Consider the following 15,187-nt stretch of genomic DNA (forward strand, 5'->3'; position numbering starts at 1 on the left):
TCTTTCTATATACTCATTCCCACTGGTAGTTTATCTGCTTATATTCTGGTAAGATACATGAAACAAAGTACTTAGAATCACAGCACAGAAAGAGGCCTTGCAAAAATAATCCAGTGTCATCTCTATCTGCCTTCCACCTGTCAAAAATATAATTTGTTATGGTAGTACATGTTTTTTTAATCATTGTTACACTATCACAAAAAAAAGATCTTTGATCTCCAAAGGCACATTGCAGAGTGAAATATAGTCTGTGCCTACTTTCTAAATATAATTTAATGAGCCTGTAATGACAATTCTCTTTTAGTTTCTATTTTTCATTCATTTTTCTATTTTGAATATGATGCTTTCCTTTTTAAATATCACTAAAGTCTTGTAATTGAGCAAACTCTGGACTGAGAATATAATAGTGCTAAGAAAGAGTACTTACTCAGTTATCAAGAAGCCTCTATCTTAAGTGATTTTACCCACAAGTTTTGTTCATAGTATGAATCAATAGAAGTGATCACGAGTCATTACTAAGGAACAATTACAGATTTCTGTTGTTTTCCTCTTTACTATATATTTAGAAGCATATAATCTCTACCTGTAGTTTCCAAATTAATCTGAAATAATTGAGTTCATTTTCAGATTTATTGTTCCTCATGTTTTGGGGATGCAGTTTAAAGAATCGCATGAAATACCAGCAGTCCAAAGTTATAAAATGAGGCACAAAATAACTCAAAAATCACTCATTTTGCAAATACATGTTTGGTAAATTATTTATTGAATAACTCTTTTATCAATAGCAATGTTCTACATTGGACTTAATGACATGATTCTTCTTCAGTCCCATCCCAGATGAACTTGATTTATTTTAAAAATGAAATACCTCAGTGTGACTCATTCCCTAAAGCCAAAGTTAACATTTTTCTAACATATATACATATATATATCTGTCTTATAGTAGGTTAAGGAAATGTTAGTATCAGGAAACCAGGGCAGATCACTTATATGTAAAACTTTTTTTTTTTATGTAAAACTTTTTGTATTATAAATGTGAAAATATGTCCTGGGTATAAAAATGTCCTCAGAAATCACTTTACTTCTTGGCACAGACAGTTGTTCAGCCCTTAGTATTATTCAATGAAAAGCTACGACTCAGTGTTGATTTATCAGATGAAGTGAAAAAAAACCTAATTAAGTAAGACTGGTACATTACACTCAATTGCTTTTAACTGGTAATAAATATACTTACAAATGGGTCAAATAAACCTATTGTTTTATTATTAATTGGCTTTCATAAACACCATTCTGTAAATCTAGCTGTAATTATCTTAATTATATGGTATCTGTTGGCTACAATTCAGAGCTAGTAAAAAAATAAATGGCAAACAGTTAAAGTAACTCATCTTAGAAGTCATTACCCTAAGTTAAATCATAAAACCTCCTATAAACATATAGCCTTTTATCTAAGAAATCGAATTGTTGGGTAGCAGGTCATATTACATTTCATGTATAGGTCTACAAACCTACCATTTTGCAAACTAAAACTATTTCTAACAAATCTCATTTATTTTTCTAGCTAAGAAAATATGTATGCCATGTAATAAAATCTTTGCTCAAGGAGAAGCAAACTATGCAAATATGATGTCTAAGTGTAGTTTTTCAGTAATTGCGAAGGGAAAATTTAAATATTGTTTTTAAATCATGTAGACACTGTTTTTCAAGATGCGTCAAGTTTACCATTGAAGCTTGCTAGTCTGGGGGCTCTGCAAGACTGGAAGATACCAGGACAGTGAGACATAGGCAGACATTCAAACAGGTTGACTCAGTGATGTATTAGAGGAGGAAGTGCATCCTGTAGGTCAAACATAGCAACCAAATTGTAAGAGTAATAAATGATAGCCCAGAAAGAGAAATCACGTAGTTTAGAAGGGAGAACTGAGCAAATATTACTAAACATGCTGCTTTAGTATGGAAACTTTCAATGTGTAAGATGTTTTTACTGCTTTCTTTCATTTGCATTATCTCTATCTAAATCTCTGGGAGATACGTGATAGACTTGAACGTTTTTCTCAAAATATTTTTCTCCTTGTTCTCTACTTTGCAAGCCTTTTATATGTATTCCCTCAACAAGTATTTGCTAAATCAATAAATGAACCTCTGTATCATTTGGTGGGTGAGGAGTGCAAATAAAAGAAGGTTTTTCAAAGCAAATAAAAAACTTAATGGTATAAATTCTCCTTTTTATAGTAAATTTCATGATAGGAAGCCAAAAATACCTGACAATGGCTGAAAGCCTAAATCACAACCAAACATGGCACTATTGTTAATCATCTCGTTTGATAAACATCTGAAAGACTGAACTGTGCTATACATTTTGATAGAATATAAAAAAATACTGCATATACCATTTAAAGACTAACTGAGAAACACAAATAGTTGTGTACAAACATAGTAGATGAGGTCCATAGGAACATCTATATAATATACTCTATGAGATTTAGATAAAAGTAAACCTTAATACTAAAACCAATTATAAACAACCTAAAGGAGTATTGTTAACAAAAGAGGAAGTATGAACAGATATTTGTTAAGCTCTTCATAAGAATCAGACCTGAAGGTAGATGCTTTATATACATCATCTCCTTTGATCATCATAACTACGTTTCAGATTCCACTGTATGCTGAACTGGCTTAGAGTTCCTCACAATAGCTTAGCTATTTATTATATATTGTCCCAACTCTGCATTCAGTAGCTTCACATCTTTAAATTAGTCATTGTGAGGGTATTTATAACATGGGTATCAGCAAAAGCTGCGTATCAGGCTTCTCCCACCCCATAACCCATGCTCACAAGAGCAAGGTTGTTAAACATTTACCAGCGCACCACTAATGGACATTAAGAAGGAGTACATAATGTGTAAGTTCTAAAATCCACTCAAATTTTCAAATTTTTTGACTATTGCAGATCAAATTGTGTAGCAATTTTTATCGAATTCTTTAATTTTAATGCACAATTTAGGTATTTGTTTAACATTTTTGGGTTGTACACCAGATTGTTTTTAATAAAAAATGTTAATTTTTAGTTACGTTATGGATTTGTAAACTGAAAAGGGTTTGTTTCTTTGTACTGTGATATATTCATTTACTAATGAGGAATGATCTATTATTTAAATACTAAATATTATTATTAAGATTTATTTGAAAATGAGGTTTATTTAATACAACCTCTGATGATACCTTTGCCATTCTTTGTGTTGGTATTTTTCAGTGAGGCCCACAGTAATTGAAACTGATGTTTATGTGAACAGCATTGGACCAGTTGATCCCATTAATATGGTGAGTAATGAATATTAAAAATAGCTATCTGGCAAATGTTCTTAAGTATGAGCCTCAATAATGGAATAAATATGTGAGTTATTTGTGTTAGCTAATTTTGCATGAGTTCAGGGCAATATGTGCAACTACTATGTGCCAGGTATTAGGGAGCAAAGCTAAAATACTCCTGTATCTAAGAACATGTAGACTGTTACTCCACTGTGCTGTGTGCTCAGTAGGAACTATGCTGGGGTATAAAAATAATCACCTGTTCCATTACAAGTGAATTCCTGAAAAAAATTCTGGAAAGGGGTAACCACAACGACTGAGGAAAGTAGTCAGAGAAGGACAGGGACTTAGATGACGGAGCCTGCGCAGAGTCATAGAGAAGTGCAGCAACCTGCTCAGATCAGCGCTTCCAGCAATTTGGTCAGACTAGGTCATAAAGTGCAAGCTAAGGAATTGAGGCTGAAAGAATGTTTAAGGGTCTCATTAAGGATGGTTTTGTAAGCCATGGTAGATATCTATGTTTTGTATGAATTGTATGAATTGTATCCTTTTAGATAAGAGAAATGATTGGAAACTTTTCATAAGGAGAGTGTCATAGGTTTATATTTTTAAAAGATCACTCTTAAAACAGTATAGAAGTTGGATGTAAGGGGCCAAGTGCAGGGTTAGAGAGATGAGTTAAGAGGTGGTTGCATTAGTCTGGGCAATAGATCTTCCATTCTTAGGTAATTCAGAATTCATATTCTGAGGTACTGGGGGTTAGAGCTTCAACATATGAATTTAAGGGGAACACAATTCAGCCTATAACACCTTCCAAAGAGAATTCTCTAGGACTGCTGATTTTCTCCTTTCCTTCATTTACTCATTATTACAACCACCAAATTGTCTCTTTATTACGGGCCTTACCCACTTTATGTTTGAATAATCATTATGCCTAATAATTGCCTGTGTCTTCTTATCCCTACAATATTATATGCAGGCTCAGTTTTTCTCCTACTCAATATGATTCACATGATCATCATTAACTTTCACAGCTGCCTGCACTGGCTACTGTACTGCCAGCATTTTGGCCACACCATAACTGACATCTTTATCTCCTTATTGCAAATGAATATGAACTGGCTGTGGGTAAGTTAAATTTGAGAGTCTGAAATTAGGAGCTAACTCTCAGGAGAAAATTAGCCTGGAGCAAATACTTGTCAGGAATTAGCTAAGCCTCTGAAAGATGGGAAAAACAGTCTTAAAGCAAAGAGAAGAAAAAAGGAATGAATATCAGACCTTAAGGAACACATTTAAGGACCTGAAAGAGAGCTAAGGTACTAAATAAAACAGCAAGGTTGACAAGAAAATGAACATAAAACCGTGGTGAAGAAACCAACAAAAAAGAAAGTTTTAATGAGTTTTTTAATATTCGCTCTGCCCAAATTGAATTCCTATGCAACCAGTTGATTTTTGTAAAGATAAAGCATTCTGTATACCTGTGTGCATTAATATAACATTATGCAAATATGGTATTTCATAAAATAATGCATTAAAATGTTAATTTTCTTTTTAGGAGAATCTTAACAATGTTTAGTTTCTCACTAGCCAAAATTTAGAGAAGATAAGCTTGTTTACACATATGGTAGTCTACATTTTCCTGAACTGTATATTTTTTAATTTGGGCTTTTGTTTTCAGTTTGAATGAAACCATTAAAGAAAAATATGTGCTTATTTAAATAAAAAGATAGGATTCAAGGTTATATTAGTATTCCACAGACATTTTGACAAGACTGGCTGCCAAGAGGCTCCTTGATGATTTTCCTGTATAAAACTTCCACAGTAGTAAAGATTTGCTTTTCCCAGTGGGGCAAACTGTACACTTATAACCTTGGGCAGTGATAGTTTTAGAAAAGCTAATTAGATGAAATTGCTATTAAAACTGGTAATACTAAAGCACATATAATAAAAAAAATGGGTTACTGATAGTGTTTATTAAAAGAGAAGCATCATCATATTAGGGATTCATAAGGAACAGTTTACATAGAAGACTTCTAACTAAACAATGTAGGAAAATTAAATTCGGTTTTCATAAAATCATCAAAATTGCTTTGAATGGGGATGTAATCAAGCAAGCAGAATTGAGTATACTTAATTGAGCAAGAGGGTAGGTCCCCCCTTCCCACCCTGACTGCTCATCCAATCTAAGTTACTGGTGGAGAACAAAATTAATGTATTGATTTAATGTTTGGTGTTTTTTTTTTGATTAGCTAAAATTTGGTTTGGTGCACATTTTTTTATTATGGTATCATTGATATAAAATTTTATGAAGGTTTCACATGAACAACATTGTTGTTACAACATTCACCCATATTATCAAGTCCCCCCACCCGACCATAGCCCATTGCAGTCACTGTCCATTAATGTAGTAAGATGCTACAAAGTCACTACTTGTCTTCTACTTTTTTTAATCTGGCTATATAAAATAGTATCTCTATAGATTACTAAGACCTAAAACAACATCATTCCAAAATAGGGTATGCTTTTCCTTCTTTTATTTTAGGGTTTGATTATTATATATTAATATATATTATTATTTATTATATATTAATCATGGTTTCAATTTTGGTGTCACTATCAAAAAATAGTATATTCAATAGTTGCATGTTGAATCAATAAATTAGTCAAATATATTGTTTTTATAGTTTCCATTTTGAAAATTTAAATTCAAAATGAATAACAGATATGCTAATGAAGATTGAACAACTAGTATAACTTGGATAGCAGCTGACTACCTATGTCAGCTCTGATTAAAATTACCTTAAATATAAACAGAATAAAAACATGCAATCAGAACTATAGGCAAAAAAAAAAAACTAATCGATGTTATTAGACTGAATTAAAGTACTTTTTAACCTCTTGTTTTTTTCAGGTTTCGGGAGATTATGTATTTTTACTCTATTGAGTAAATGTCTCAGGATAATGAAACAATAGCATCTTACCTCCTGACTAGCTAGTACAATGTACAGGGGAGGGGTTATAGCAGTTCTCTGAATCAAGTAAAAAAAAATCAATGAAAGCTCTAGGAAATACAAGATGAATTTATGATTATATCTAAGAGGAAGCTAAACACAAGAGGATAACAAAAACAGTTATAATTGAAAATTTTAGGTATAATTTGGACATGGATTTAGTTATACAGACTGATATACCTTTCTATGGTCCAATATTCAGAGGTGACTCATATGAAAGTGTAGGACCAGAGAGGAAAACAACTCTTAAATCTGCTCAAGAATAAGATCCCAGTTCATGTCTGTAGAACTTACTTCACACTATTGTATACTGGAGTGATGCATCACACAGTCCAGGACACGGCGCTGAAGCTGGAAGGATTCTCCCTGCATGACATCACCATTGGTCCTGGTAAGAGAGACAGGGCTGAGGAGCAAGGGTGCCCATTAGGAGGAGAACAACTTAGAAAGGAGCTGGGGCCCCAGCTGGGCTAGATGCCAAAATAACTACCTGCCCGAGATGACTACATTGGGGTGAGCAGGACACAAACAAGGTTGAGTAAACTTAGCAAAAGACAGGATGCTTTATTTCTGGCCAATATGGAAATATTTGACATTAGTGCCCCTTTTCAGACTGTTTTTACCAGAAAAGGAAAATCATAGTGTTCTCTATAAAATAAAAAAAGTACTCTTACATAAAAGTATATGTGGAACTACAGAATGAATAAACATCATTCATTATTTAATAGAAATATGGGATTTTCCCAGTAATCAAAATTTGTTTCACTCATTTAAGTGGAATGGCCAAGTATCAAATATGTCTTAGGGTGAGGCAGGAGGTGGCAGTAGCTCATAGTCAATAGTTAGTCTGAGAAATGGTGAGAGCTGACTGGGAAGGCTATTTTACTTTACCTTGCCTTATCAGACTCACTTTGGATAATAAACTCCCCAGATGTATAACTTGTGTTCAAAGATCTTAAATATATTGAGTAAGCTGGTGCTCATAGGGAAATTTTTTCCATGCATTTCTTCCATCGAAAGGAACACATTTCTTCAGTTAGGTTTCACGCAATTTGTGTTAATAATGTTAAGTGTTTTTTCTCTCTCTCATTCCCTCTCCTTCCTTTCTTCTCTTTTTTGTTCCTTCTGCTTTTAGATTCAAGGAGATAAAATCTCAGGCTTAGCTTCTACATATCAAAGAAACCCTGTTATTACATTTACTATATTAACTGGAAGCAGTCATTCATTGCCAAGTATATTAAATTGAGGAATTATGAAACAGTGAAAGCATGGAAACAAGAGCTATTTTTCCCCATCTAGATTACTGACCTGAATGTACTAATGGAAGGAAAGAAAAAGGGCTTCTATTTCTTGGATATGATGAATTACAGTAATAGAAGACATGCATTTACATTTAACAATTGTATTTGCTTGGTTTGTACAATATATGAAAACTTATTGCCATGGTTTTAATTTCTTTTGCATATTATGTTAAAATTTTTCATGGGAGTGTACATTATGCTCTAAAATTTACTTCTTTTCACAGGCTTTATTTTAAAACAATATAAATTTAGGTACTGTTTGATCTAATACTGGCAGATATAACATTAAAAATTATAAATGAGTGAGTGTTATTTTCACCTCTCTGCTTCTCTGATTCAGTATGTTGACTTGCCCCATAAACAGGAAGTTAACAATCTTAGAACTAGGAACTTAAATTAACTTCTGGATCCTAAAAATTACTAAAATTATTTTATTATTTCTTGATGTAAACATTTTGATTTTTATTTCATTGTTTTGTTTGTCTTATATGTATTTACTACCAATATTGTAACAGTTGGTACACTGGCTACTAGGTTAGAAAGATACAGCCTCCTTCCTTCAGAGAAGCATAAAACCTAGTGGAGAAGATAGCTAAAAACTGCAAACTAGTTCAGTACAGAAGGGGAAGGGCCAGGAAAAATGCTGTGTATGAACCCATACATATTTTAAATTACAAATAGTGATCCTATACTAATTTTTTTCTTTAAAAATTTCATGAAAGTAGTTTTTTCCTTATTATGAAAGAAATACTTGTGCAATATGGGAAAATTAGGAATTCCACTTAGGCAAAAGAAAGACAAATTAAATATTCTAGATTCTCATTATCCAGCGGTAGCCAGTTACTATTTTAATAATTCTATGTACATAGTTTTACCAAATGCTATAATATTATACATACTACTTTATAACATTGTTTTTTTTCCTACTTGCTATATCATGACTGTTACTCCACTTGATTTCTTTTCTAAATATATCATTAAATGTAGCATAATATATTTAATAATTCATTATTTATGGGATGTTTCTAATTTGGGATGTTTAGGACACTTCCAATTTGTTGTGATTAAGAGTAATATTATCAGAATCCTTTGGGTACCTATAATTATTTCCTTAGTATAAGGGTACAAACACCTCTGAGACCTCTGATATATCTTGGTCAAATTTTTGGAAGTATCTTATTTTCAATAATTATCTAATGATACACCTCAAGGTAGAGTCCTGGGTTAGTCACAATCTGAGTCCTCTACGAAGCAGTAGGTATATAATGTAGAATGGGCCTGTTCTGCTCAGCAGTTCCAGCCCCAGCTTGACTTCAGGGGGAAACTTGTGGCAGAATGAAGGCCTACATGTGAGCTTTCAACTCATGACTTTCATTCATGTGATTAAAAGCTGATTTTAGCCTTGCTTTCTTCCTAGCTGCTCTGAGTCACTGTATCTTTTATTACAGTTGATTCAAACATACCCATGATTCCTCACTTTTTATCTGTTTAATTGTGAATTATTTGGATTATATGGTACCTAAAAAGGTCTTTCCATACTGAACTCAAGTTATTAGTGGGCCACTTTGATTGCTTTATTTCTTAATATATAATTTATTTACAGGAAGAGAGTGACAAGTGTTAATGTTTTGCTAAAGATGTAAAAATACTGCAAAACAATAAATATCTTAGGAAAAGAAGTTTAGTTTAGTACATGTGGTGGTACTTTAACATGGCCTTAAATAACTTCAAAGGGCTAATAATTCACCATTTTAGGAGATGACATTCTAAAATTTTGTAGAGGTACATACATGTTAAAAATGCTGAATGTTAAAAATCAAACTTCTCTTAAACACACACACACACATTCCTATATAAATTTCAGTATAGAAAACTTGTATTTAGATAGATGGCAGCCTCACGGTTCAGTTTGAGAATACTGCATAAAACTTCCCATCTATAAACATTAACTCCAAAATGTGTTTAAATGCCCTAAGATTTTGCATTTAGATATCTATTATTTTGTATAGTGGGGATCTTTCTCTTTTACTCATTCACTCTCTCTCTCTTTCTCTTCTTTTTCTTTTACTTTTTTTTTTCTGGCCAGAAACCTAGAGGATGTTTGATATTAAAACCTTAAGGAAAGGAAAGAATCTTGTCAATAATTTCCAAACCTTTATAACCCCAAACTATATATAAGAAACATACATTTTTCTTTTCTTTGAAAGAAAAATCCAAATTCTAAGGTATTGCTCCAGGCAATTCTGATTCAGTAATTTGGGACCTGGAATCAAAATTTTGAAAATGCTCTTCGGGTACTTCTAGTCAACCAGGTTTGGCAGCCACAGACTTCAGCCATTTTCAACTATCAGTTTAGCAGGAATTAGGTGTAATTAAATGAAAAGAACAAAAACACCTATAGATCAGAAGTCTTTTTATGAGGAAAGGTCATTGGAAAATACCATGTCCATCTTAGCCTTTATCCTTATTTGTTTAGAACATTTTTAGAAATTAATCTCTAACATGTGGTAACATTGTCATGATTAATGACTTGCTCATAGTCCCAAGCTTTAAAACTGGGAAAGATTGTAGTGATGATTTTGCCTGGTGCCTCATTTTTTCAGTGAGATAGAGTAAGGGACTTGGTCAGCATGATATTCTAGCAAGTCACCGTATTGCAACTGTGACACAATTTCCCACCTCCATCCAACCAGTGATCTTCACACAACATCTTTTCACTACAACACACACTTCGATATATATCAGTATGTTCGTTTTGTTGATTATCTGGCATGTATTTAAAGTTATGTATATTGAAAGGCAATGCTTTATCTCTTATTCAATGTATTATTTTTATATTTTTATTGCAAAGGCTTTTTAAATAATGTACCAAATGTTAGGTCTTAGACTGGAAATGAATTTAAACTAACATCAGTTGCTCTGCAGTTTAATTAAGATGTGGAGGAGAGATAACTTGTTTAAATGTCTTGACTTTTGACATTTTGCTATAATGAGAATTATAACAAATTTCTGTAATGGAAATTCTGCAAATTGTGTGATAAGGCTTGGACTTGTCTGTTAAGAGTACTCAGCTTTGTGATCTGCACAATTAGATCCAAACACTGGAAGCCAGTGCTTCCAGCAGTAAGGCGAATGGTGCCATGCTAGTAGCAGGCTGACAGCGTCAGAAGTTCTTCATTTTCTGCATTAGGAATAAGGACAGGGGCAAGAACTAAAAAGAATATGTAAAATAATTTAAAACAAGAGATATTCAGACTCTTTCTAAGTAGGTCGTTCCCAAGTAGTGTTCTATCTTACTTAGACAGGAAACCTAATTCTGACAACAAGAAATATTTTTTCAGCTTTATTGGGGTATAATTGACAAATAGAAATTGAATATAAGGTGTACCACTTGATGTTTTCATATATGTGTACTTTGTGAAATGCCCGCCATAATTAAGCTAATTATGTGTTAATTAACACATCACCTCACGTAGTTTCCATTTTTGCCTTGTGGTGAAAGAATTTACAATCTATCCTTTTAGCAAATGTCATGTACACTTGAAAGTATATAATATTAAGGAATATATTTTAATACAGTACAGTGTGATTATAGATGCAGAAATACCACAGTCAGATCATAGAGCAAATAACCTAGCCATGTAGCATTTAGCCATCTGTAACAGATGTTATGCATGTAGAAGAAAAACATGATGATTTATTGGTAACAGGGTTTCTCTAGGAAGCAGAGCCCTCCCTGAATATCAATTATCCACTGCAGAGATTCCCTTACCATGCTTTTAACAGTAGCCATGCAAAGTATTTCTTCCCAGATGTCATGCTGTGTATTTACAGGCTCCTCATTTAGAATGTAACCCTCTCTCACATGTTGCAGAGGTAACAATGTTTGAGCTATATTTGTCTAACCCTTTAGGTCGTAGCCCTGCTAACTGTGAATTTAGCCATGAATTCATGAGATTTTGGCCAAATTTTTACAGATTTATTAGAATGCCTTATGGACACCAGGAATTAAAATGTATTGATAATAGTTTGCCTGTTTATTCCATCAACAACTATTTATTGTCTCTTACATGCCAGACACTGTCTTTGAGAGTTGAGGCTATGGTATTGCATAATTAAATACGCTTTGCCCTCGTGGAGCTTACATTCTAGCTGGGAGGAAGTATAAAATAAATCAATACGTCACACATTAAGTGGTGATGAATGCACTGGAGAGAAGTGGAGCAGAGTCTCGATAGGGAGGGTCAGGATGGATTTTCAGTGTACATAGTAGTCCAAGGAAGTGTCACTTATTAAGTGAATTTTGAACAGAAACCAACAGTGGGAAAGAAGCAGGTCATGCAGATATCTACAGAGGAGTGCTTTAGCTAGAGGGAATAGCAGGAGCAGAGGCTCTGAGCTACAAATCTGTGTGGAACAGCAAAGAGAACACTATGGTTAACAGAAGAACAGGAGAACTGATAAGGGTTAAGAAGAGGTAGGAGAAGGTGCAATTAAGGTGCAGATCATCTGTTGTCTTAAAGACATTGAAAAGATACTGATTTTTTTTTCTGTCCGAATGAATATGAGAAGGTGATTTTAAAAAGTTGTCCAGAAGAGTGGTGTGATATGATATGACTTCAGTTTTCAATGAGACCACTATCTTTCTGAGTGAAAAACAAACTAGGAGGCCCATTGTGGAAGCAGAGAGGCTGGAGATGAGTATATTGCATTAAGTAAGGGAAAAGTTGATGATGATAAAACTGGTGAGTAGTTATCAGATTGTGGAAATAATTTGGGAGTGGTGATGCCAAGATTTTCTGAAAGACCGCATGTGGAGTACTAGAGAAAAAGAAGAATTGAGAACGACTGCAAGATTTCTTGACTTGAAAACTTGGAAAGATGGAGTTGTCATTTAATGAGATAGCAAAGGAAGTTGGGGAAGATTACTTTTTTAGAGAATGATGAAGATCACTGATTCCATTTTGGCTGATGTGTCATCTAGTTGTCTAACTGAAGACATTAACGAGACAGTTAGACATGCATGTTGGGATCTCAGAGGAGGGTTCTTCTCTTGAGATAGAGCTTTTGCTTTCTTCAGGTTACATAGGAGATGCTTGCATGAGATCATCTTAGGAGTGAAGAGAAGGCCACTGAGTGTTATTAGACTCTGGTGCACATCATTGCTTAGACGCATGAAAGATGAAGAGGAACTAGGGAAGTAGACTGAGAAGGAGTGGCCACTGAGGTAGGAGGAAAACAAGACTCAGCGGTGTCTTAAAATCTAAGTGGACCAAACGTAGCATGAAAGAAAAACTAATTAACTGATTCAAATTCTGCTAGTGGACTAGTAACATGAATACTTAGAATAGACTGTCTTTCCAGAAGCTAGGGAAATTTTTTACAAAGAATCTTAATATCAGGACTGGCTGTCCCTGTATATGAGGAGATTGCTTCAAAAATAAAGGCATATCTATAAAACATTAATCTCTTCCAGAGTAGGCATCGCATAACTGTGCCTACAACCTCTGTAAACTGGAATCTTTTCAAAGGTCCTGTTGCTCCATTTTAAAATGATATGAAGGCTTTCCTTCCTTATTATGACTATAATTTTACAGAATACTTACTGTGTGCTATCATTATTTTAAGTAATTTACATTAAATATCAACAAGAACCTCACACAGTAGATTTAAGATGAGGAAACTGAGTCATAAGTAGCTAAGAAATGTGCAGAAGGTCAAATAAAAATTGCTATATTCAGAATTCACACCCCCCCCTTGGACGTCTGCTCCAAAGCAGCTTATATCCCCAATCACTACACTATATTACTCCTGTAAAGTGCAGTCAGACCTCATGGACTCAGAATAGTGTAATTGTCCACACTGAAAGGAATTTGGGTTCTTTTGACATATGTCAGATCCCTCATTTGCCTGCCTTTTCTCCCACCGTTGATGTCTGCCTTTGTGCTCAGCGCAGTGCTGCAGTGATTCTGGAAAGCCTCTCTTCTGCCTTCTGGATTCACTTCAGCTCCCCATGGGGCAGATGGAGCACATTCCAAGTGAACAACCATTCCTTCATATCCATTTCAGAATTACAGGGGGATGGTGAATAGAATTTTGATGTCTGTGCATTGGGGAAGTTCTTAATGTTTGTTCAAGCAATTGTCTGCGATGGGCTATTTGGTATCAGTTGAGCATGTCTTTGATGAAACTTCTCAATATATACATAACCATGGCAAGTTAAATTCCCAAATTTATAAATGTTTAGAGCACCTTATTGTTTACAATTTCATGATCTGAAGCAATGGATTTCTAATGGTAGACTGATAGAAAGAGACGATGACCTGTCCAAGACTTTTCCCATCCTAGCAGTGGATACCCAGGAAGAAGACAGCCCACATATCTTATTCTCCCTGGAATGGCATAGGGAATAGGAGATTTTTTTTCATATGTTTGATCTCATAGAGTATTCATAACAGAGGCATTTTGGAATTACTTTGCAAGCAATCCTATGGCTTATTTTGGGAGTCCTCCAGCTGAAAATCAGAATTCCACATTTCTTTATTTCTATGTAATATCAAAACTGAATCCGAGAACCTCTTAACAAGGGAATATCTGCTTGGAAAAAATAGTCATCTTTTTTTCTGGAGCATATTTGGTGTTTGAAAGGATCAGTAAATAATTCTTCCTTTTTTATCCCTCTGGAATCTGAATCCACTGACAAATATGTATATGAAACAGGCAAATGGAAATCAAATAAACCTTCCTTATCAGCAATTAAAGTGTAGTTATAGAATAGGGCTAGGCTGTGAGACCCAAATGGCTTTGCCAGCAACCTGGTGCACCTACCTGACTCCAAGAGTTCTTTCTGATGAAATTCAAAGTTCAGAGCATGAAAAAAAGACAAGAATTTACTGGTAAATGATTTTTTAATATTTTGTATTCACTCAATTGAGAAATATGGAACAAACATCTCTGAAAGGCTTAGACTAAGTAAGAGAAGGGATAAAATGAAGAGAGTGTGGATTTACATAGAAAACATGAGCTGGGTGTTACGAGAAAAATTATTCATTTTAATTCATTCAACAACCACAATTTTGGTTAAAATATATATTCCTACTATAATAGCTCTGTGATGGTTCATTTTATGTGTCGATATGATTGGGTTATGGTACCCAGATATTTGTCAAACAGAAGTCTAGATGTTGCTGGGAAGGCAGTTTTTTAGATGTGATGAACACTGAAATCTTTAGACTTATGTAAGTCAGATTATCTTTTATAATGTGGATAGACTTCAATCCAATGAAGGCTTTAATGGAAAATACTCAGGTCCTTTGTGGAAGAAGAGGTTCTGCCTCCAGACTGCCTTTGACTCAAGACTGAAACATCAACACTTCTCTGGTTCTTCAGCCTGCTGGCCTGCCCCACAAATTTTTGACTTGCCTGTCTCCAAAATCTCATGAGTCAATACTTTAAAATATAACTATCTATTCTAGTCTGTCTATATGTCTATCTAGCTATCCATCCATCCATCCATCCATACATCCATACATACATACATACATCTAATTAGTTCTGTTTCTCTGG

The 15,187-nt window shown here is 34.1% G+C and overlaps 1 protein-coding gene across 2 annotated transcripts in view; it reads left to right on the forward strand.

Annotated features, from left to right (window-relative positions):
* The window catches only part of GABRG1 (gamma-aminobutyric acid type A receptor subunit gamma1), an 80,006-nt gene that overhangs the window by 38,896 nt on the left and 25,923 nt on the right, over nt 1–15,187 (forward strand). For both annotated transcript variants that reach the window (XM_073237676.1, XM_073237677.1), the window contains one exon: nt 3,254–3,321. In XM_073237676.1, coding sequence (XP_073093777.1) covers nt 3,254–3,321 — 68 coding nt within the window. The remainder of the gene's footprint in view (nt 1–3,253; nt 3,322–15,187) is intronic.

This window comes from Manis javanica, chromosome 5 (genome assembly GCF_040802235.1).
Source record: "Manis javanica isolate MJ-LG chromosome 5, MJ_LKY, whole genome shotgun sequence".
NCBI lineage: Eukaryota > Metazoa > Chordata > Mammalia > Pholidota > Manidae > Manis > Manis javanica.